The following is an 18,055-nucleotide window of genomic DNA, read 5'->3' on the forward strand; positions in this document are numbered from 1 at the left end:
AACCACTTTTTTTTTTACATTAGTAATTCCTTTTGTGTATAATTTTATATTGTTGTTAATAATAAATAAATTAAAGCAACAAAACAACCTGAAGAGCCGGTTCGGAGCCGAAAGAGCCGGCTCTTTTTAGTGAGCCGAGCCGGAAATCCCATCACTACTCTCTTCCACAGCATGTCTTTTATCCTGTCTTCCTTCTCTCAGCCCAACAAATTGCAGATGGCCCCGCCCCTCCCTGAGCTTGGTTCTGCTGCAGGTTTCTTCCTGTTAAAAGGGAGTTTTTCTTTCCCACTGTCGCCAAAGTGCTTGTTCATAGGTGGTCATATGATTGTTGGGTTTTTCTCTGTATATATTATTGTAGGGTCTAACTTACAACATAAAGCACCTTAAGGTGACCGTTGTTGTAATTTGGTGATGTATAAATAAAATTGGATTGAATTCAATTGACAATTGGTCCATAATTTACATTATAGCATTGCATGCCTGCTGCAGATTTGCTCCATTATCCCCGAGTTTCTCTCTGGATTGATGTCTAGTGATTGTTACAGTGAACTCAATGTCCTGTGGTCCAAAAGGACATAGTCAGCAACAATACTCAAAAAATCTGCCAAGAAAACCTCTCCCACAGCATTACATCACTGCCAGCAGCCTGAACAATTGATACAAGTCAGGATGGATTCATGCTTTCATGAATCTGGTGAGGCCCATCTGCTTCAAGGTTTGATCTAGATTTGTGTGGGAAAATCCTAGTAGATCAACAGTTGAAATAGTCAGACCAGGCAATCTGGCACCAACAACCATGTCAAGTCACTAAAATCACCTTTCTTCTCCATTCTGATGCTCGGTTTGAACTTCAGCAGGTTGTCTTGACCATGTCTTCATGTCCAAGTTGATTTGCTGCCATGTGATTGGCTGACCAAATTTTGGGGTTATCAGTTGCATTAACAGTTGAATATTAATACCTGATGGAGTGGCTGGTAAATGGAGATTTGAGATGCCTCGTTATTTTTCTTGATGAGTGTTTTTTTTTCCTTATTTCGCTTAGCAATAAAGAAAAACTGGCGCTACATATATTTATTGGGTATGTTGAGTTTTTTTGTAAAAATTGGAATATCAGTTTAATTCACCATGTGCAAACATTTCAGTTCAAGTCAATTTCATTGCCTGCCCTTCACACGGCTTCTGATTGGACATTTGTCCCACACTCGATTGCATTTGATTAAGCTGAGCTCAAATGGCTCCTGGCTACAGAGAGCAAAACGAGAGGTTGACTGTTATATGGAAATTGTGCTGAAATAGCTTCAGAAATTATTATGCAGAATTATTACATAATCTAACCTACTACCATTTGTCTGGCAATATAGTGAGAGAAAATTGTCTTTACCGCCCTGCGTGTGAATCTCTTATTGATACACTCTCAAAGAGAGTTCCAGAGCTAAGTTTAGGAGAAAATTCTACCGTGAGAAAGTGTTACAATTTATAGAGATATGAGCAAAACAGTCAAGCTTCAAATATGCATACATCACCTTTGGTGGGTGTCTATTTTTTTAAGAGAGGGTTGAAGTTTGTGTGGTACTGTAATGGTGATGCAGCAGTGGCAGTGATTGCAGTGTTGGGTCTGGTGGTAAATGAGTTCAGTGAAGGCCAAGGAGTTCTGTTGGAGGAGGTTCCATAGTAGGAGGGCAGAGGAGACCTTTTTTTCCTTTCGGCTACAAAGGAATTCCAAATGGTGCTTTATGTGACAGACTTTTAAAGACGTCGAGAAGAAGCAGTGTGGTAGGTGGGTATTCTCCTCCAGGATGCCACGTTATTGCCTCAAATACAAACATGGAGTCAAAATCATGTGAAGCACCTGACATAACCCATAAATATAAATTATTTAGGAGTTGCATAAACGTATAAATAAAATGGGAATGTCTTACAGTTACACAGGTGGTGATATTTTTATGTTGCTTTAAATCTGTGTTACTATTGGAAGGTACGGGTTCCCTGAGACCCCCTCCAGCAGGTACAGACCTCACTGTTCTGACAGCTAGCCTGTGTTTTACATTCAGAAAGAAGGCCGGGGTCACATCTGGTGTTACTTTCTGATTCCGAGGTTAATGGAGGTCTGAAGTGTTAAGCCTTGTGTGAAAGTCTGGTAATCAAAGGGCATTCTGGAGCTGGCTGTCTCCCTTTGGTTGTTGTTTTGCATGTTCAGTGCAGCTGGATTAATCCAGCACTGTGGTAAATTTGTTGTACAAGAGCTCTACATTCAGTTGTTGCGCTTCGCAGGACTGTTCAGGGCAATCTAGGAGGATGTATATAGTGAACTGCAAAACGTGTTCAACATACTGTTAGATGTTTTATTCATTCAACTGCAGTTGAGTTTTATTCCACACCAGAATTGTACCCAAGCATCACATTTTGGGGGATTTTATGTAGTTGCATCCTCCCAGTCTGCATGTCTCCCCGTGTGCCCAGCCTCTTGGCTGTTCTGGACCACACTGAGAGGAGGAAGTCATCAAACAACATGCCAAACCATCGCCATCTGATAGCAGGGACACTGACCTTCTCTTCCTCATATCTGATGGTGGTTTTTATCTGCCAGACAAATGTCAGAAATACCATTCCCCAAGCACAGTCGCTTTGGCACCGCCGCCAACTTTTCTTCCCCACTCCCTGCCTTCTCTCCCTCCCCAACCGACTGTGAACAGCAGAGCTCCAAGCGAGACATCTGCAATACCACAGCTGTCAGTCAAACCGTGATATAGAAGAGAACTCGCACAGCTCAGCTGAATCCTAAGGGCGAGGGAATAATAGGAAAGTGGCTGGGACCTGGGACAGAAACTTCATTAAAATTTCATAAAACTGAAAGAGCTAATTGGAATTTTACTTATGCCACATATTGTGAGACATTCGACAAGATAGTATCGCAGTTGAACTGGCTTTTGTCGAAGATTCATTTATTTTTCAAAAGCAAATGTATTAATTTGGTAGGTCATGTATAGCACCAAAGGGAATATGAACTCTGCATTGACCTAAGCAACAAACTACATTAATCCTAGTAAAAGAACGTTACACCAACATTTCTGGTTTGTCTTTCCTGCTGAATATTCTTTTGATTAGTTCTAAATTTACCAGCTAACGGGCTGACTAACTAGCCATGTGTAATCCATTTTTAAATCGAATTTATTGATGTAGGATGTTGTGCTTTTTGTACAAAAAGTGGTATTTGTAGAAGAACTTCAAATTTGTTGAAGGATTGAATCGATCTGACTACAATACATGGAATCTGTGTGTTTGTTTCTTTGTCCGTGAACATTTTCTAGAATAACCAAACTTTGGGGGTCTAAAGTGTACCTGTGTGCAAACCTCCTGCAACTATGAAAAATCGTTGCATGGTAACCAACTATTGCAATTGCAAGTGATAGTGTCAACAATCAACAAGTCACCCAAAGGCTGAGGGTGTTACAATGGGCCAATATGACCCATTCTAAAAGTTTATGCACCTAGAACATTTGATACAAGCATTCTGGGATTTTAATTTCACAATAACGTCTCATTTAGATCCACAAATATATCGTATATATATACATATATACATATATATATATATATATATATATATATATATATATATATATATATATATATATATATATCGTGATGCCTTCACTAAGCTAAAATGGCCCAATTTTTTGCATTTAAACATCTACCCGCCCCTCTGTTTTAATATATATATTAATTTGCAAACAGCATAAAAAGAGCAAACAACACTATATGACGGAGATGTGCATATGGAAAGTAAGTCGTAATGTAGTCGATTACTTCTGCTGTTGCATAATTAGTAAAGCAATGTAATTACCAGCTTAAGGTAATGAGTAATTACTTAGTCCTCCGTTTTACTGCACAGAAAAAATTCCAGATCCAGTTGCATCTGGAGAGCTGTCTCACCGTGTGCCTTCCTTTGTTGCAAGTTGCAGAAAACATTTCTGGCTTACACCTCCCAAACAAAACTGCTTAGGTTGTTCAAAACCGTAATGACATTCAGCAGCTACACAGTACACACCGCTCCCTGGAAACACTAATTTGCATTTTCTCACCAATACAACCCATGCCCTCAGTAAAACAGGCCATTCTGGCAACAGCATTGCTGGTATGTGATGGTTAGTTTGCATTTGATATGCATAGCAGTATAGCTGCTCATACATTGCACCCAGAGGGTCTGGGGACCAATGAATAAGGTCATGACGGATTTAGAAGAAGAATACAACGGAGACAAATTGTTTATGCTTGTTATGAAATCAGGTTGCTAGCATAAAGATGAGTTGAGGGTGCTGTGGAATAGAAAATGAGCTCCCTAAAGGCATCGACTAGAAAATGACTGAGTAATGCGTTTGCACACAAGAAGTGCTATTGTCAGTTTAAGACATGCTTACTTAAGGAAAGGCTTGCAGGAATTCTCCGACTTGAGAAATAAGGTCTTTGGTGAATGTTGGTATCTGGGGTAAGGTGATTGTTTTTGCATGTAAATTTTTATCATATTTAGAGAATGAGTTATATTGGATGGAGCATGAAGTAGGGGAAGGAATCAGCAACCAGTTCCCCAAAATTATCAGGATCTATTGCCAACACTAGAAGCTCAAATACACAATGAAACTGAATAGATTAATTCTTCTTGATTAAATATCTTCAGTTCCTCTGACATTTTCTTCTTTTTTGAGTTAAAGTATTATTTTATTTTTAGATAACTTGAACTGGTAACAGTTATAAACATTGCTGCAGAGTGATTCTCTGTTTAGTGTGGAGGATTTTTTTTATTTTTTCTTTGAGTGAACATTACTCTCAATGAAAGCAAAACAATAATAATGAGTCATTTTCCAATTTAGCTATCAGTAATAGCGATGTTTCAGAAGGTATAGCTGCATTTGTCTAAAGTAATCGAATTGCAGTGCTGCGTGGCTTTTGTGTAATTAACTGATTTTTCAAAAAGATATTCAGAAAGCAAAGCTTTTTTTATTTAACCACAATGAGTCAGTACACATACCATGTAATGAAAATATTTAAATTCTGAATATATACTTTACACTTCATTAACTTGAACAAACTCGAGCAAAAGTTGACTTGCGTTTTTCTTTTTGTTTGTTTTTAATTTCTAAATTTTCTGGATTTACAGGGCCCAATACCAAGAGCGTCACCATACGGTGAAAAATTAAACTACAATATATCACAAAATATTTGTAAATAAATAAATTAAAATACATTTAAAAAGTCCCTCCAATGGTCAGGATTTTTCCACTGTAAACAACACTCTTTGCTCCATTTAGTTCCACTTAGTTCCAAGAAGTTTGCCTGAAAACATTCACGTGAAACTTTACTTATTAGTGGACCTTTTTTTTTTTCAATAAATCTACACTACTACATTTTCTGTAGCCAAGTTAGTACAGCTTTACTGCTAAAGATATAGAGAAAAAAGGCATTAAAAATAAGGTATCACATTTCTACTGCATAATGAGCCACATAATGTGACTAAAGCTGTGTTGAACTTCAGTGGGGTCCCTTGTAGTTAGTCTTGTAAGCACTGCGTATTGCACAGTGCAGAGATACTGCTGCTCCATGTTTTTTGTGTTTTTGGATGTGCATGCTTGTGTATGTGTGTGTGTGTGGATGCAAATGTGTAGAGGGATGCAGGCGTGTGTTTTTCACAGCGTGGCTAAACTAAATTATCCGCAGAGGTGTGCATTCCACTCTGAGAAATTGTGTACTACAAGACAGGCGAGTAAAGGGCGGCTGGGCGGGTGGATGCAAAGACAGAGACAAACCACAAGCAGAGAGGAAGAGAGAGAGAGATAAAAGGTGGATGGTTGTTATTGAGGAAGGAGTCTGTTGTTCCAGTATGGCAGACAAGTGCCACACTCTTAGACAGGGGCTAAGTAGGAGCAAGTTGGCCCACAGTCAGATTTGGGTAGCCGCGGTGCTTAATCATCCTAGGCTTGGTGCTGGATTTGACAGGTGAGTTATGAGCAGACGCTACAGGTAGGAGCCCCAGTCTTCCCACCGCTCACTGTGACCTTCGCTCTGCCCATAAATAATACAGAGACCATAAAAACCTGATTTAGAGTAACTGGGCCGACTCCATCTTTGCCTGGGTTAATCTTGGCTAGGTGTGGACAGGGTAGGTAGTGCAATACACCTGGGGGCTGACACAGATGACAGTGTGTCATGGAAACTTTTGTGTCCCTGCTACAGTTTACACCTATATCCAGATTTACAATACCAACATCTGAGTACTGCTTGGTAGCAAGTTCACCTTCTGACCTTTACTTTTCACAGTTTTGTACCTGTTGCTTTGAATCGCTATTTGATGTTTATCGGCCTTTTTTGTAAAGCCATTGCTACCTATGGCACTTATAGTCTTCCTCGCCTCTGTTATAACTGCTTATAAGCATATAGACTGTTCAGAGAGTTAAGATGCTCTATATATCTGACATCATGAATTTGTAATGTTTAATGGCGAGAGGTTAAACATTATGGTGAGACTGTGGGTTGTCTCTGAAATTCAGTGACTCGTAGCAATGATAGGTGAATAATGGTTAGGGATACAGAATGGGAAAGTATCATAACTTTCAGGCAAAGAGCACTATTACCTGATTACATTAAAGCATGGTAAATGCATTAGATGGTTACCTATGCAACCACAGCCTGGATTCTCCTCTATGGTGACCAAACATAAACCTGTCACCATCTTAGCTTTTTAAAAATCAAATGTTCCTGACACACTGAGTCATAAAGTAACCACACTGCTTTACCCTATTTGTATCTAAAAATTCTCTCTTGGCTTCCAAACGTGACATCATGCTTCATTAAATAAGATGTGAAATGAGCAAATGAGCCCATTAACTCATCAGAAAAGTTTGACTGGGGACATGGGTCAGTGGAGCCTAGGGATTTTTTTTTTCTAGAGACTTATTTCCCACTTCTTTTTTACAACCATAGGAGTTACCCCTGTTGGCCACTAGAGCAGGGCAATATGACCAAAAATATTTATCATGATATACATTTGAAAATTTGCGATAACGATATAACTGACGATATAATTGACACTAGACAAAATACTTTACAACTCCTCAGCTTTATTGGTGCAAAAAAACCCAACAAAACCCATCAATGTATTTTCACTTAAACAAGCAGCTGTTTTTTATGTGCATTAAAGTTATATAAAAACGTAACAGTGCAAATGCAAATTCCTTGCTGACAGTTTAACCAAAAGGCATTTCCAGTGGAAATTGGCCGACATATCCTCAGCATAACCATGTATAATATCCACAACACTTAAAAAGCGGTTATGCACACACAATACGGTAATATTATGTTGAAGCACAGTACGTATCACTCCGCGAGGCGCCTGCCTACTACAGCCGTAATGCTCCGACAATCCATCCAGCGGTGTGGCTTCGTAGCTTAGCAAAGTCATACTAAAACATTTGACAGATTTTCGAGCGCCGTGTACATAAAATCATTTCGAGGTCAGTAAAGACAACCAGAATTCATACATAAGACACACGGGATCATAAGGGGCACTGTCGATTTTCAGAAAAATCAAAGGATTGATTTTTGTGCCGTATTTTCAAAAAAAGTAATAACGACGGCCTGCTAGCATGCGCTACCAAAAATAGTGCTTTGTTCCACACCACTGAAGTTGCAGCATTTTTACAAACCAATTCTGGTTCATCCGTTTCATTTAACGATGCGCTTTCTCTCTTCTCATTCTGCGTCGCCGCCATGTGCGTATGTAAACAAAAGCACTGTGCATGCGCGTTTTACCCATATTCTATCGCGATATTTCATTTTCCGATCGTTGCCCAACATTGCACCGGTATTACCGTGACCGGTATGATATAGCCCAGCCCTATTGGCCACTAGAAAGAAAGAACTGGTTTCCTTTATAATGGGAAGGAGATTTGACATAGAGACAGAAACACGACTGACTTGTGAGACAGAGGGAACAAGGAGACAAGATGAGAAACGTGGAACACGGGGAAGGCAAGAAAACGGGAACCTAAAGCCTAAGAACAAATAGTATAACATAAGAATATAACATAAACATAATAATGAGAATCAAAACCATGAATAACAATAATTAAGGAATATAAATTAATCCACAACCACAAAACCGTGACTCTCTTGACTCTTTTGACTACTAGTAACCACTGGTTGCAAGGGAATAGTGTGTATTTCTTGTCCAGTTGTCAAGTGGTTACAAGAGGTTGCTACAATTGGGTAACATAGGTTGCAAAGAGGTTTGTAGCGCTGTCACAACATTCTCCTTGCAATTGCTATGGTTGCTAGCAGATTGCCATGGTTGGCGGTAGTTTGCATGAAAGTAAGTAAGTGGTAGTGGAACAATGAAGTGCAATGCAAACTGGTAAAAGAAACTACTTGGCTTTAAAGTAAAAGTTGAACCTTTTGTTAGGTGCCGGCCGGTTGCAGCAGTAAAGCGCAACCTTTGCTTTGAAATCAGACATTCTCAGTTTGTTTTCAGTTTGTTTTGCACTTAGTCAAGTTGCACTTCTACATGGTGTTTGGTTGGCTGCTAGCAACCAACAGAAACATAAAAAGGTTTTCGATACGGGACCCTTTGTGGGACCAATTATATCTAGTTACAACCTGCAAACTATGTGGGAATTCTCATTTTTCCCAGTTAGTCAGAGTTGCCAACAAGGTTTATGGCTGTGTGACTGAGACCTTAGCTTCGTAGCCTTCTTGCCTCTCTCACCAATAACAAAACAAAAAAGTAAAAAAAAAAAAGCATGGACCCTAGATTTCTCATAACTTTAAGCTTCAAGTGGCAAGCAAAGCATGTAGCAAGGCTTGTTCCTGAATCTGGTATATGGCAATGGGGTCCTAAAAAGACGTGTCAAAAATGACCTTCAGTGTTTTGGTTTTTGCTCAGACTGCTCATGCTTAATTTTCACGCAGGAGCTAAACTATTCAAGGCTGTTTTCATCCGTATGAAAGATCGCATCCTCCAATCTCATTAGGACTCTTTAAAAGGATGGTTTTGTGTTGATTTGATCATCCTTTTTCCAATTCAGACTCCTGTTTAGGGTTTTTTATCAATTTTTCAGGACTCATTCATCAGGACCCAAGTAAATTCTAATAAATTACTTTTATTAGAATTTACTCGGTTGTAAATGGTAAATGGCCTGTATTTGTATAGCGCTTTTAGTAGTAGTAACAATCCCTCTGTACAATGCACGCAGACAAACTCTGTCCTGGTTGCTGTAAGAATTCCTTTTAAAACTATTTTAAAAGAAAGAAATACAAACTGCATCGATGAAGGACGCGCATCCATCACCCTGGATGTTGGATTTAATTTTCCTTTGGATGCTAATGAGATAGTTGGAAAACTTCCAATGACAATTTTTCTAAATAGGTTGTTGCTGTTAGATTCGTTTTTTTCAGCAGCTTTGAAGCTATTGCATTTTAAAATGACTGTAAGTAGTTTCAGAGTTGTTAAGAGGCAAAAATATGAAAAGAAACCCCACTATTTTTGTGCAGCGTGTTATTTTATTGCAGCATAAATTGTTACGTAAAACATCTGTACCAAGGTAAACCTCAGACATCTCTATTTAAATGCTAATAGCAGCCTAAGGTAAGACCCTAATGTTACTGTACAGCATATCAGCTGCCTGCATTAAATCTCTTAGGGTTAATACCTGCGGTGGGTTCATTTCACTGCCAGTAATGATATTGTCTCAAGGTAACCTTTAATCAACCTTTGGACTTTATTTCTTTTTTCTGCCTCGCGGTGTCTGCTTTACACCAGGCGATTCCCTAACAACCTTATTGTTACTCGAAAGTCAGCTGTAATAAATCGTCAATTATTTCATCATGCGATTTATATTGGAGAGGAGTTATTTTAATTAAGAGATTCATTAAGTTAGTTCATTAATTTCCCCACAGGTGCCCCGGATTCTCGGGAGAATTTTCAAATCAATTCTGAGCCCTATTATTTAATATCAGATGGAAGAGTTGCTGAGCAAAAAAAAGGGGGCAGGTTCAGTGTGGTTTAATCTTCAGGTGGGTTATTCTCAGTCAATAAAAGAAATTAAAAATATATGTATCAAAGTTTATATATAGTCAGCTTTTAATTATCCCCTTATTTCAGCCACTACCATATCCCCTGAGTATTTGCCAGTATGACAGCCATAATCTTTTCTCCAGGCTGCTTAACTCCGAACTGACCATTGCACATAATTTCACTGAATTTGCCGCATATTGCATCTCAAGTCCTCTGCCTGCCCTCCAGCTGTGTACCATAGCTGTCAGCCTTACTCTACTCCGGGTTGATGTATGCAGGATGCTATCTATCATTGCCACGACATTGCATATCCTCTTCAGTCTGACACGTTTGACAGGCACTCGCGCCCATTAATGCCATGGTATCACCTAGCTTGTTATCACTGTATCCACAAGGAGTTTACATTGCATGGCGTACAGTCGAGTCCTCCACTGTGGTGCGGGAGGATAATTTCCCCTGCTCTATTCTCTGAGCGAGCTTCTTGAATATGACTGCACACATGCTGAGTGGATAGTCAAGAGATCGTCCAGCTTCTCCAGGCTCAAAAGGCGTCAGTGATGGATGTGAAATGCTGGAAAGACATCGTAGGACAGAGTGTTGGCCCGCACCATCGATCACTCATGCAGAGCAGATGACACAGTTCTCTCTCGCTCTCTATCTCTCCCTCTCTGTCTCTCCCTCTCTCTCGCTACCAGCCTGCGAGTTTATCAGCGCTGCCCAGAATATTTAACAGGGAAGAGAGCGCACCCGTGGGATCTCATTTGCACAGGTGTCCATCTGGTAGAAGTTGTCTGGGATAATCTCCACATCATGTCACATTTGCATCCGGGCTTCAGGAAAAATGGCACACTTTACAGTAAGAGGAGCGTGTGGAGCTGTCCAGTTCGAGTGTAGGGGGGGGGGGGTGGGGGGGCGTGGGATTGTTTGCAGACACTGTGGTGAAGACCAGTGTGTTTTCGCGCTAATCCACGAGGCAGCTAATGCCTCGCAATTATGTAAGGATTTAACATGTTTGTAATTGTTTGTTGGTTCAGCTCAATTTGTGTAACCAGCTTTAGTTGGAAAATTAGCTGTGAGATTTTCCTAAACACTGCCAATTTGTTGGTCTTTTAACCAGGGGGGGGATTTGCTGCAGTAGGGCTGAAGAGTACTTGTCAATTGTGACAGTCTTATTAGGCGGTTTGGGCAAAGAAAAGGTGCCCCTATTACATAAATTGATCATCAAGGACCTTTGCTTCTGTTCCCCCCCTCCTCCTTTAAATAGCACAACTTTCCCAGCGAATCAATGGCTTCATCGATTCCCCAAGTTGGGTTAAGAATTACTCGAGCAGCAGATCCGATCTCAAAATCGCTGTCACATTAATGACACAAAGAGGATTGCTGCTTGTGCTTAGCAGCTGGATCGCTTCTTCTCACGGGGCTGTCCGTGAAGCGACACCCACTCAGGCAGGCCTAGATCTCATCCAGGATACCTCGAGCTTGCCTGCATACGAGCGCTCGACTCACATTTAGACACACAAATCACTGAAGGTGCGCGCCGCAGTGCCGAGCAGTAAAATGAAATGTTTATTCCAGCGTGGATAAATACTCTGCCGTATCTGCGAAGCCAGGCGAGCATGGAGTCTCCAAACATCACGAGTAATCTCGCATTTTACGCCGTCTCTCCCTCGCGTTATAAATTCTCTTCTTTATGTGTATGACCTGAGCACTTACAGTACATCAGTTGTAGCAAGTCATTTTCTGCTAGCTCGCACTGTATCTGCGAAAACGCATGAAAACAAAAGGCAGTCTTCGAGTGCTGTTGACTGTAAGCGCTCTAGCTCTTCAATAACACCCATTGGTTTTTCATTAGGACACATGTACTGTATATATACAAATATATATATTCATATGCACAGATTAGCTGATTATGCATCATTGCTGTTCATTGTTGGAATCAGTAGTTATTCAGCATTAAAGGCAGGTTTTCCTTTAAAAGAAATCAAAGGTTTCTCTGTGTCTCCTTCTGTTGCGTTTAATGATTCACATTCAATCCCAGGAATTAGCCCAGGAATTTTTGATTGAGCGGCTCGGAGATGGACTGCTGACCGCTTCTCGGCTCAGCAGCTGGCAAGAGCTCAAAAAGTGACGCGGGTCCATTTGTTACACTGACCGATTTGTTAACGTTTTATCTTTTGCAGGAACTCCACGTATTGCATGAAGGTGTCCATGTCCCTCACGGTGGCGGAGAATGACACAGACCTCTGCTACAACTCCAAAATGAGGTTCTTTGAGAAGGCGGAGCTGAGCAAAAGCAAAGACATCATCTGCCCAGGCATTGAGGATTATGTACAGCAAGGAATGGAGCCTGAGATCGTGTGGTACAAGGTATGGTTAGAGTTTTTCATCAGCTATCACTCTATCAACAAAGGATTAGGGTCGTGTTTTGGTTAAACTTAGCTTTAAATACCACATTTTCAAGCGGTCAAACAAAAAGAGAAAAATATTGCTTGTTGTGTGGAGAGTTGGGAGGCCCACAGTGGAACCGACCTGGCAGGCCTTCTGTGTCCAACAGGCCTCTTTGCCAGAGCTCGTAGGCGCAGCTCGGGGGCCAATTTATCAAATGTGAAAGTGTGCTTGATTAGGTGGCCACTTCCATTTCCCGCGGAATCAAATTAAAATAGCAGATAATGCCAGTGGGATCCACACCCTCCAGTTATTGGCTCTCACTTTGTTGGTGGGCTGATTCAATCCTGCAAGACGCTTCCCACAGTGCCCTAGTTTTTTTTGCCTCAGGTGGCCCAAAAGTTGAAAGGCTGTTTCTAAAAGTCCATGCCTACTTCATGATCGCCACCTACGTGGCTACATGGGCTGTGGAGATAGAAAATAAGACTCGTGTTGTACTTTAGGTTGTTTTCTGTGTGTACCTGGCTCCAGTGTAGTGTTTACCAGCTATTCACAGATTTTAACTGATCAGGTAAATTATCAGTGACTGAAACTAAAAGCTAGTCTCTTCATTACAAGCTGAACTCCATTTTTAACACATGTGCGCATAGGAAAAATGTCCTTTCAAATCCAAACAAATACTGAAAACACAGTTAGAAACCAATCCTACGATACACAGTATTTTGTCAGTGCAGTTATAGAGTAGCCAGGTCTGTCATTCTGTGTTGGAATCTGCTCCCTGCTGCTTGTTGGGCACACGGAGCCCGATTTTGATGTGAAAGGAAACAACCAGTACCCAGAATGATTTTCACATTCATCACATTCTGTACAAATTTGTTATCCGTGCTGATGTTGTCATCCTCACTTTTTGCTTATGTTTAGAACTCTTCACATGTGTCGCGATGAGAACGGAGGTTTCCTTAAAGCTCCAGAACCAACATTGTGTAGCAGAGTCACCTTAATTAACCTTAATGAAAATGTCTTGTGCAAAATATATATTATAAAATGCTTGGTTTCTCTGACACACAGGCCTACAGACTGTACTGGACCCACTGGTAACCACCGGTAACTACGGAAAAGTGCATATTGCCCAGGAAACCTTGTGGTTACTTGCTAACATATTGTTATAGTTTCTGCAGAATAATATAATAACTTGGCTGCAAACACTTGCCGACTAGCAAACTCTGAAGAGTATGATGCTAACTGGAAATATAGACTGTTTACCTTTAGTGTACAAATTATTTCTTATCATATAAATCAGCACATTTAAGATAAGATACCTTTATTAGTCCCACACGTGGGAAATTTGGTCTCTGTTTCTAATTTGCATCTCACTTTTAGAAGTTCAACTACTGTTTCATAGTTAGTTAGTAAATGCAAACTACAGGCGACTGTGACAGTGTGCTAGTAATCAAAGCAACTGCAAGGAGGTTTTGTCAGCCAGCCTCTAGCCTTGTGTGACTGAACCTTCATACGCTGGATAGAGGTGGGTGGGTGGGACCCACCATCTGTTCAAATTGTCTGATTTCGAGGGGCAGCAAATCAGTGGAAAACTGACTTATAAAAGAATAAATGAAGCTAAAAAAAAGAAGCTTATTTCAGAGACTGTTACAGTGTATAACAAATAGGAATTATTTTGAACTTGGAATCATGCAAAGCTACCCTAGTAAAGTCCAAGATAAAAATATGTAGATGAAAATGAACAGAATTAGCCCCCTTTAATGAACCCATTAAGTGAATAATAGTTTTCTAATTTAAGACCTGAAACTGCAGACCATTAGGCCAATATAATGTAATGTTTCTTATTCACTCTGACTCAATATACTCTCACATAAAAAAAACATTTTTTATATGTGTATTAATATATTAAACTGGTGCTTATTTTTTCCAATTATTCCAATATATAATTTGGCCTCGGTGTGTTATTTTGGGCTCTTACAGCTCCTGATGCTGAAATAATTTCCTGTTCACACTGATTGCCTCTGATTGGCTCCAGAGATGTTACCAAGCAACCGAGCAAATACTGATGATGCAACCCAATGAAGTAAATCCTAAAATCACTAAGAGTTTAGGAAGGAACTTACAGATAAACCCAGTAATGATTTTACAAATAGGTGGTGCAGCTTAATTTGGTGCTGCAGTCCTGCCTCAGAATGATAAATGCGCAGGCACCCGGTCTCATACATCACAGTTTAAAAGAGTATTTGTGTCGGGACAACAGGAGCTCACTAAACTAATGTCTGAAATCTGGCATCAAACAAAGTTTGTGTGCTGTGTGATATGATATGAGGTCTCTCTGCTATAAAGCTGCTGGAGTATTTTATGATACGGTGTTTAGTTATAGAGGTTCTCTACAGTTTTAGTTGTTTTGTTTTTAAAATCTGATATACTTTGAAGCTGAGACTGAATCTGACAGGCATCGATGTGAAAGTACAGTAAATTCAGATATAATAATTAATACACAAAAAGCACTGAGAGCATTTGGTCATAAAACTGTGAACTGTGTTAAATTTAACACCACAAATCTAGTAGGCAAAGGAGATCAATAAATCCAAGCAATATATAGTACTGTGCAAAAATCTTGATACTTCCCTTTCATTTTGCTAAGAAAATGAGAAATATAAAAGCTGAAAACATACACGGGAATACAGTAAATAAGTCAAACAGAGCTTCCCTTTTATGCTGTTCTCTGTCAACATGATCCCACATGATTTTTGTCCACAATGAGTTCACAATAAACAAAAATATAATGAATAAAAAGTAAAATAATACATTCTGTCAATATAATCACAGTCTGCACAGTGATATACCAGAACTTTGCAAATATGTCATTTTGCACATTCATTTCTTATATGCGATTGGTTTCTAACTGTGTTTTCAGGATTTGTTTGGATTTGAAAGGCCAAACGTCGTGCTGACAGATGTCTGTCAGTTACTACAGCAGCACACTTCCTTTTCTTATATGAAATATCTGAAGGATTAAATGTGTAGTTAAAGTTCTTAACACTGTCTAGAGTTGTTCATTGGTTCGGCTCATGATGTCCAGAGTACAGATTATATGACATTTGAATGCAAGTTTGTCATCATACCACTTGATACTGTCCATCCATCCATTCGCTTCCGCTTATCCTTTTCAGGGTCGCGGGGGGCGCTGGAGCCTATCCCAGCTGTCATAGGGCGAGAGGCAGGGTACACCCTGGACAGGTCGCCAGTTTGTCGCAGGGCTAACACACAGGGACAGACAACCATTCACACTCACATTCACTCGCACATTCACACCTAGTGGCAATTTGGATTATCCAATTAACCTATCCCCACAAGTTGCATGTCTTTGGACGGTGGGAGGAAGCCGGAGTACCCGGAGAGAACCGGGTACTCTCCTAGTATCAAGTGAACTCCGTGGGTTCACTTGATACTGGAAATGTGAAAATTATTGTAGCCCCGCCCTCTTACTTTAAAGAAACCAGTGTTCATGCTTTACATTTACAAGTTGTATCTCCATCCTCTTGTTTTGTCTTTAAAAAAACAAAACAAAACAGGAGTGCAAGCCAAAGCAGTGGAGACAAACCATTGAAAGGAAGAAGGACATTCTCTCCATCAAGGAAGTACGGGAAGATGACATTGGGAATTACACGTGTGAAGTGCCGTTTGGGAACTTTGTGGTGCGAAGGACTACTGAGCTATCAGTCACAGGTAAGGAAGTATCCTGCCTTTCCTCATTTTTCTCCCTCCTGCTGCTTTTGTGAAGATTTTCACTGAAGTGAAGTAGAAACTCCAGCAAAAATAAGTGCCACGAACCGCACGCAGAAAGATCAATGGAAAATCCGTCGTCATTCAGTGAATTTCTAAACAAATGTACTTCCACAGAACATCCTTTTTGTTGCTAATGCTTCTGAGCGTACTGTCTGGTGATTATTTTCCACAGTTGCTTCGAGTCACTTAAAACCCCCCAAAATTAAGCTTTTTAAAGCTGATCACTGCACCTTTTGCCAAAGTGTGGCAGTCAATAGCGTCGCTGTGACTTCCAGGCTGCTTTAATTGCTTAGCAGTGGAATTCACCCAGAGCCACTTCAGCACTTTTTTTCTTAAGGCTGCTGAAATATTTAAGTCTGAACCTAAAGCAGGTGACAGATTTCTTGTCAGTGTCACAGCCAAGGTTGACAAGCCATGCACTATCCCACAATTTACAGCTTAATTATCTCTCTCTCTTTCTTTCCTTTTTTTTTTTAAAAGGCATATAGTATGTGAAGGGAATCAGGCTGCAGAGTTTTCCTGAGTAAAGTGTGTGATCAATAAACAGAGTCATAATTTTTTTTATTGTTGCCTGCTTTATTTATTTGAATCTTATGCTAGAACTCCTACTAAAGTTTCCTCAATACCAAGCTTTAAACATAATCAATCTTCAGGGAAATAAGGTTGCTTGCTGGATATAAAACGGCCCTGCATGGCTGATCTGAACCAGTGGAAAATGCTAATGTAAAAGTGGAGCTCGTGTTCTTTTGACTGCCTTCATACGACCACAGCTTCTCCTCTCTGTGACTCATTTGGCTCGGCGCACCTTTCCTGTGCTAGCTCATGTCTGCAAGGATACAAACAAATGCCAGATGACGCACAGCTGGGAAGAATAAAAAAACAAACAAAAAGAAAACAGGAAGAAAAAGAGGAAGAGCAGAGGGAAGCGGTTTGGGACAGGCAGAGAAACTGTTAGGATTCAGCACAGCCGTCGTCATCATCACCTCCATTGCTGTGTGACGATCAGAGGGAGCGATGGCTTTTAACTGCTACTGGATTGCACATTGTAGTGCCTTTTCTTTTCTTTTTTTAAGAGACTCCAGCGAAGGCCGAGCAAAGTCATACATCATTTTCTCACCAGCCTCAAAATGTCATCCCAACAGTCTTAATCTCTCTATCTACAGTAGAGACATTCAGCATTTCAAAACAGGTAGCAAAAGATGATTGATGATTGGGCCGTGGCAGTAAAGCAGGCATTTATGACTTTTTCAAAAGAAATACACCCTTCAAGCAGTCTGCTAGAGGTGTGGATACTTTTTTTTTTTTTTGCTTTCCCTTAAATGGTCTGGAAAAATTAATAGATGAATAGAGGAATATGCGTCTCTTTTTTTGTTGAAGTGATTAGAATGACTTTTGTCTAATTCCACAGCAGCAGTAGGTCTCTGGCTGGAACTGTTAGGATATAAACTGAACAATTTTTACCCATTCTGACCTTTGCTGTAAGTTTTAAGATGCAATTGTGTGCCTCGAGGCAAAAAAGTGTAATACAAGTTCCCATTGTTATTTCTTGAAACTTGGAGTTCTTTTTATCTTTTGGAAAGCAACGCCAATGTTCACTCTGCTTTTGGCTCAGTTGCTTTCCTTTTAGACAGAATTGCTTTCCTCAGAGTTTTGGATTTATTTATATATTTTCCCGTTTTGATTGAAGAAGTTTGGAGTTTTTGCACGGAGCGGTTTTCTTTTGTGCAGCGCTGCCATGGTGGCTATACCGATCATGCTAACTAGCCTGTAGTTTTGATGTGTCTCCTGGTTCTGTCTGCTGTCTGTGCTTCTGCA

General features: G+C 40.2%; 1 protein-coding gene across 4 annotated transcripts in view; it reads left to right on the forward strand.

The window, feature by feature from the left end:
- Nucleotides 1-18,055, forward strand: part of LOC113015675 (interleukin-1 receptor accessory protein-like 1-B) — a 333,561-nt gene that overhangs the window by 136,610 nt on the left and 178,896 nt on the right. For all 4 annotated transcript variants that reach the window (XM_026157786.1, XM_026157785.1, XM_026157787.1 and 1 more), the window contains 2 exons: nucleotides 12,244-12,430; nucleotides 16,027-16,180. In XM_026157786.1, coding sequence (XP_026013571.1) covers nucleotides 12,244-12,430; nucleotides 16,027-16,180 — 341 coding nt within the window. The remainder of the gene's footprint in view (nucleotides 1-12,243; nucleotides 12,431-16,026; nucleotides 16,181-18,055) is intronic.

Source organism: Astatotilapia calliptera, chromosome 23, assembly GCF_900246225.1.
Source record: "Astatotilapia calliptera chromosome 23, fAstCal1.2, whole genome shotgun sequence".
Lineage (NCBI taxonomy): Eukaryota > Metazoa > Chordata > Actinopteri > Cichliformes > Cichlidae > Astatotilapia > Astatotilapia calliptera.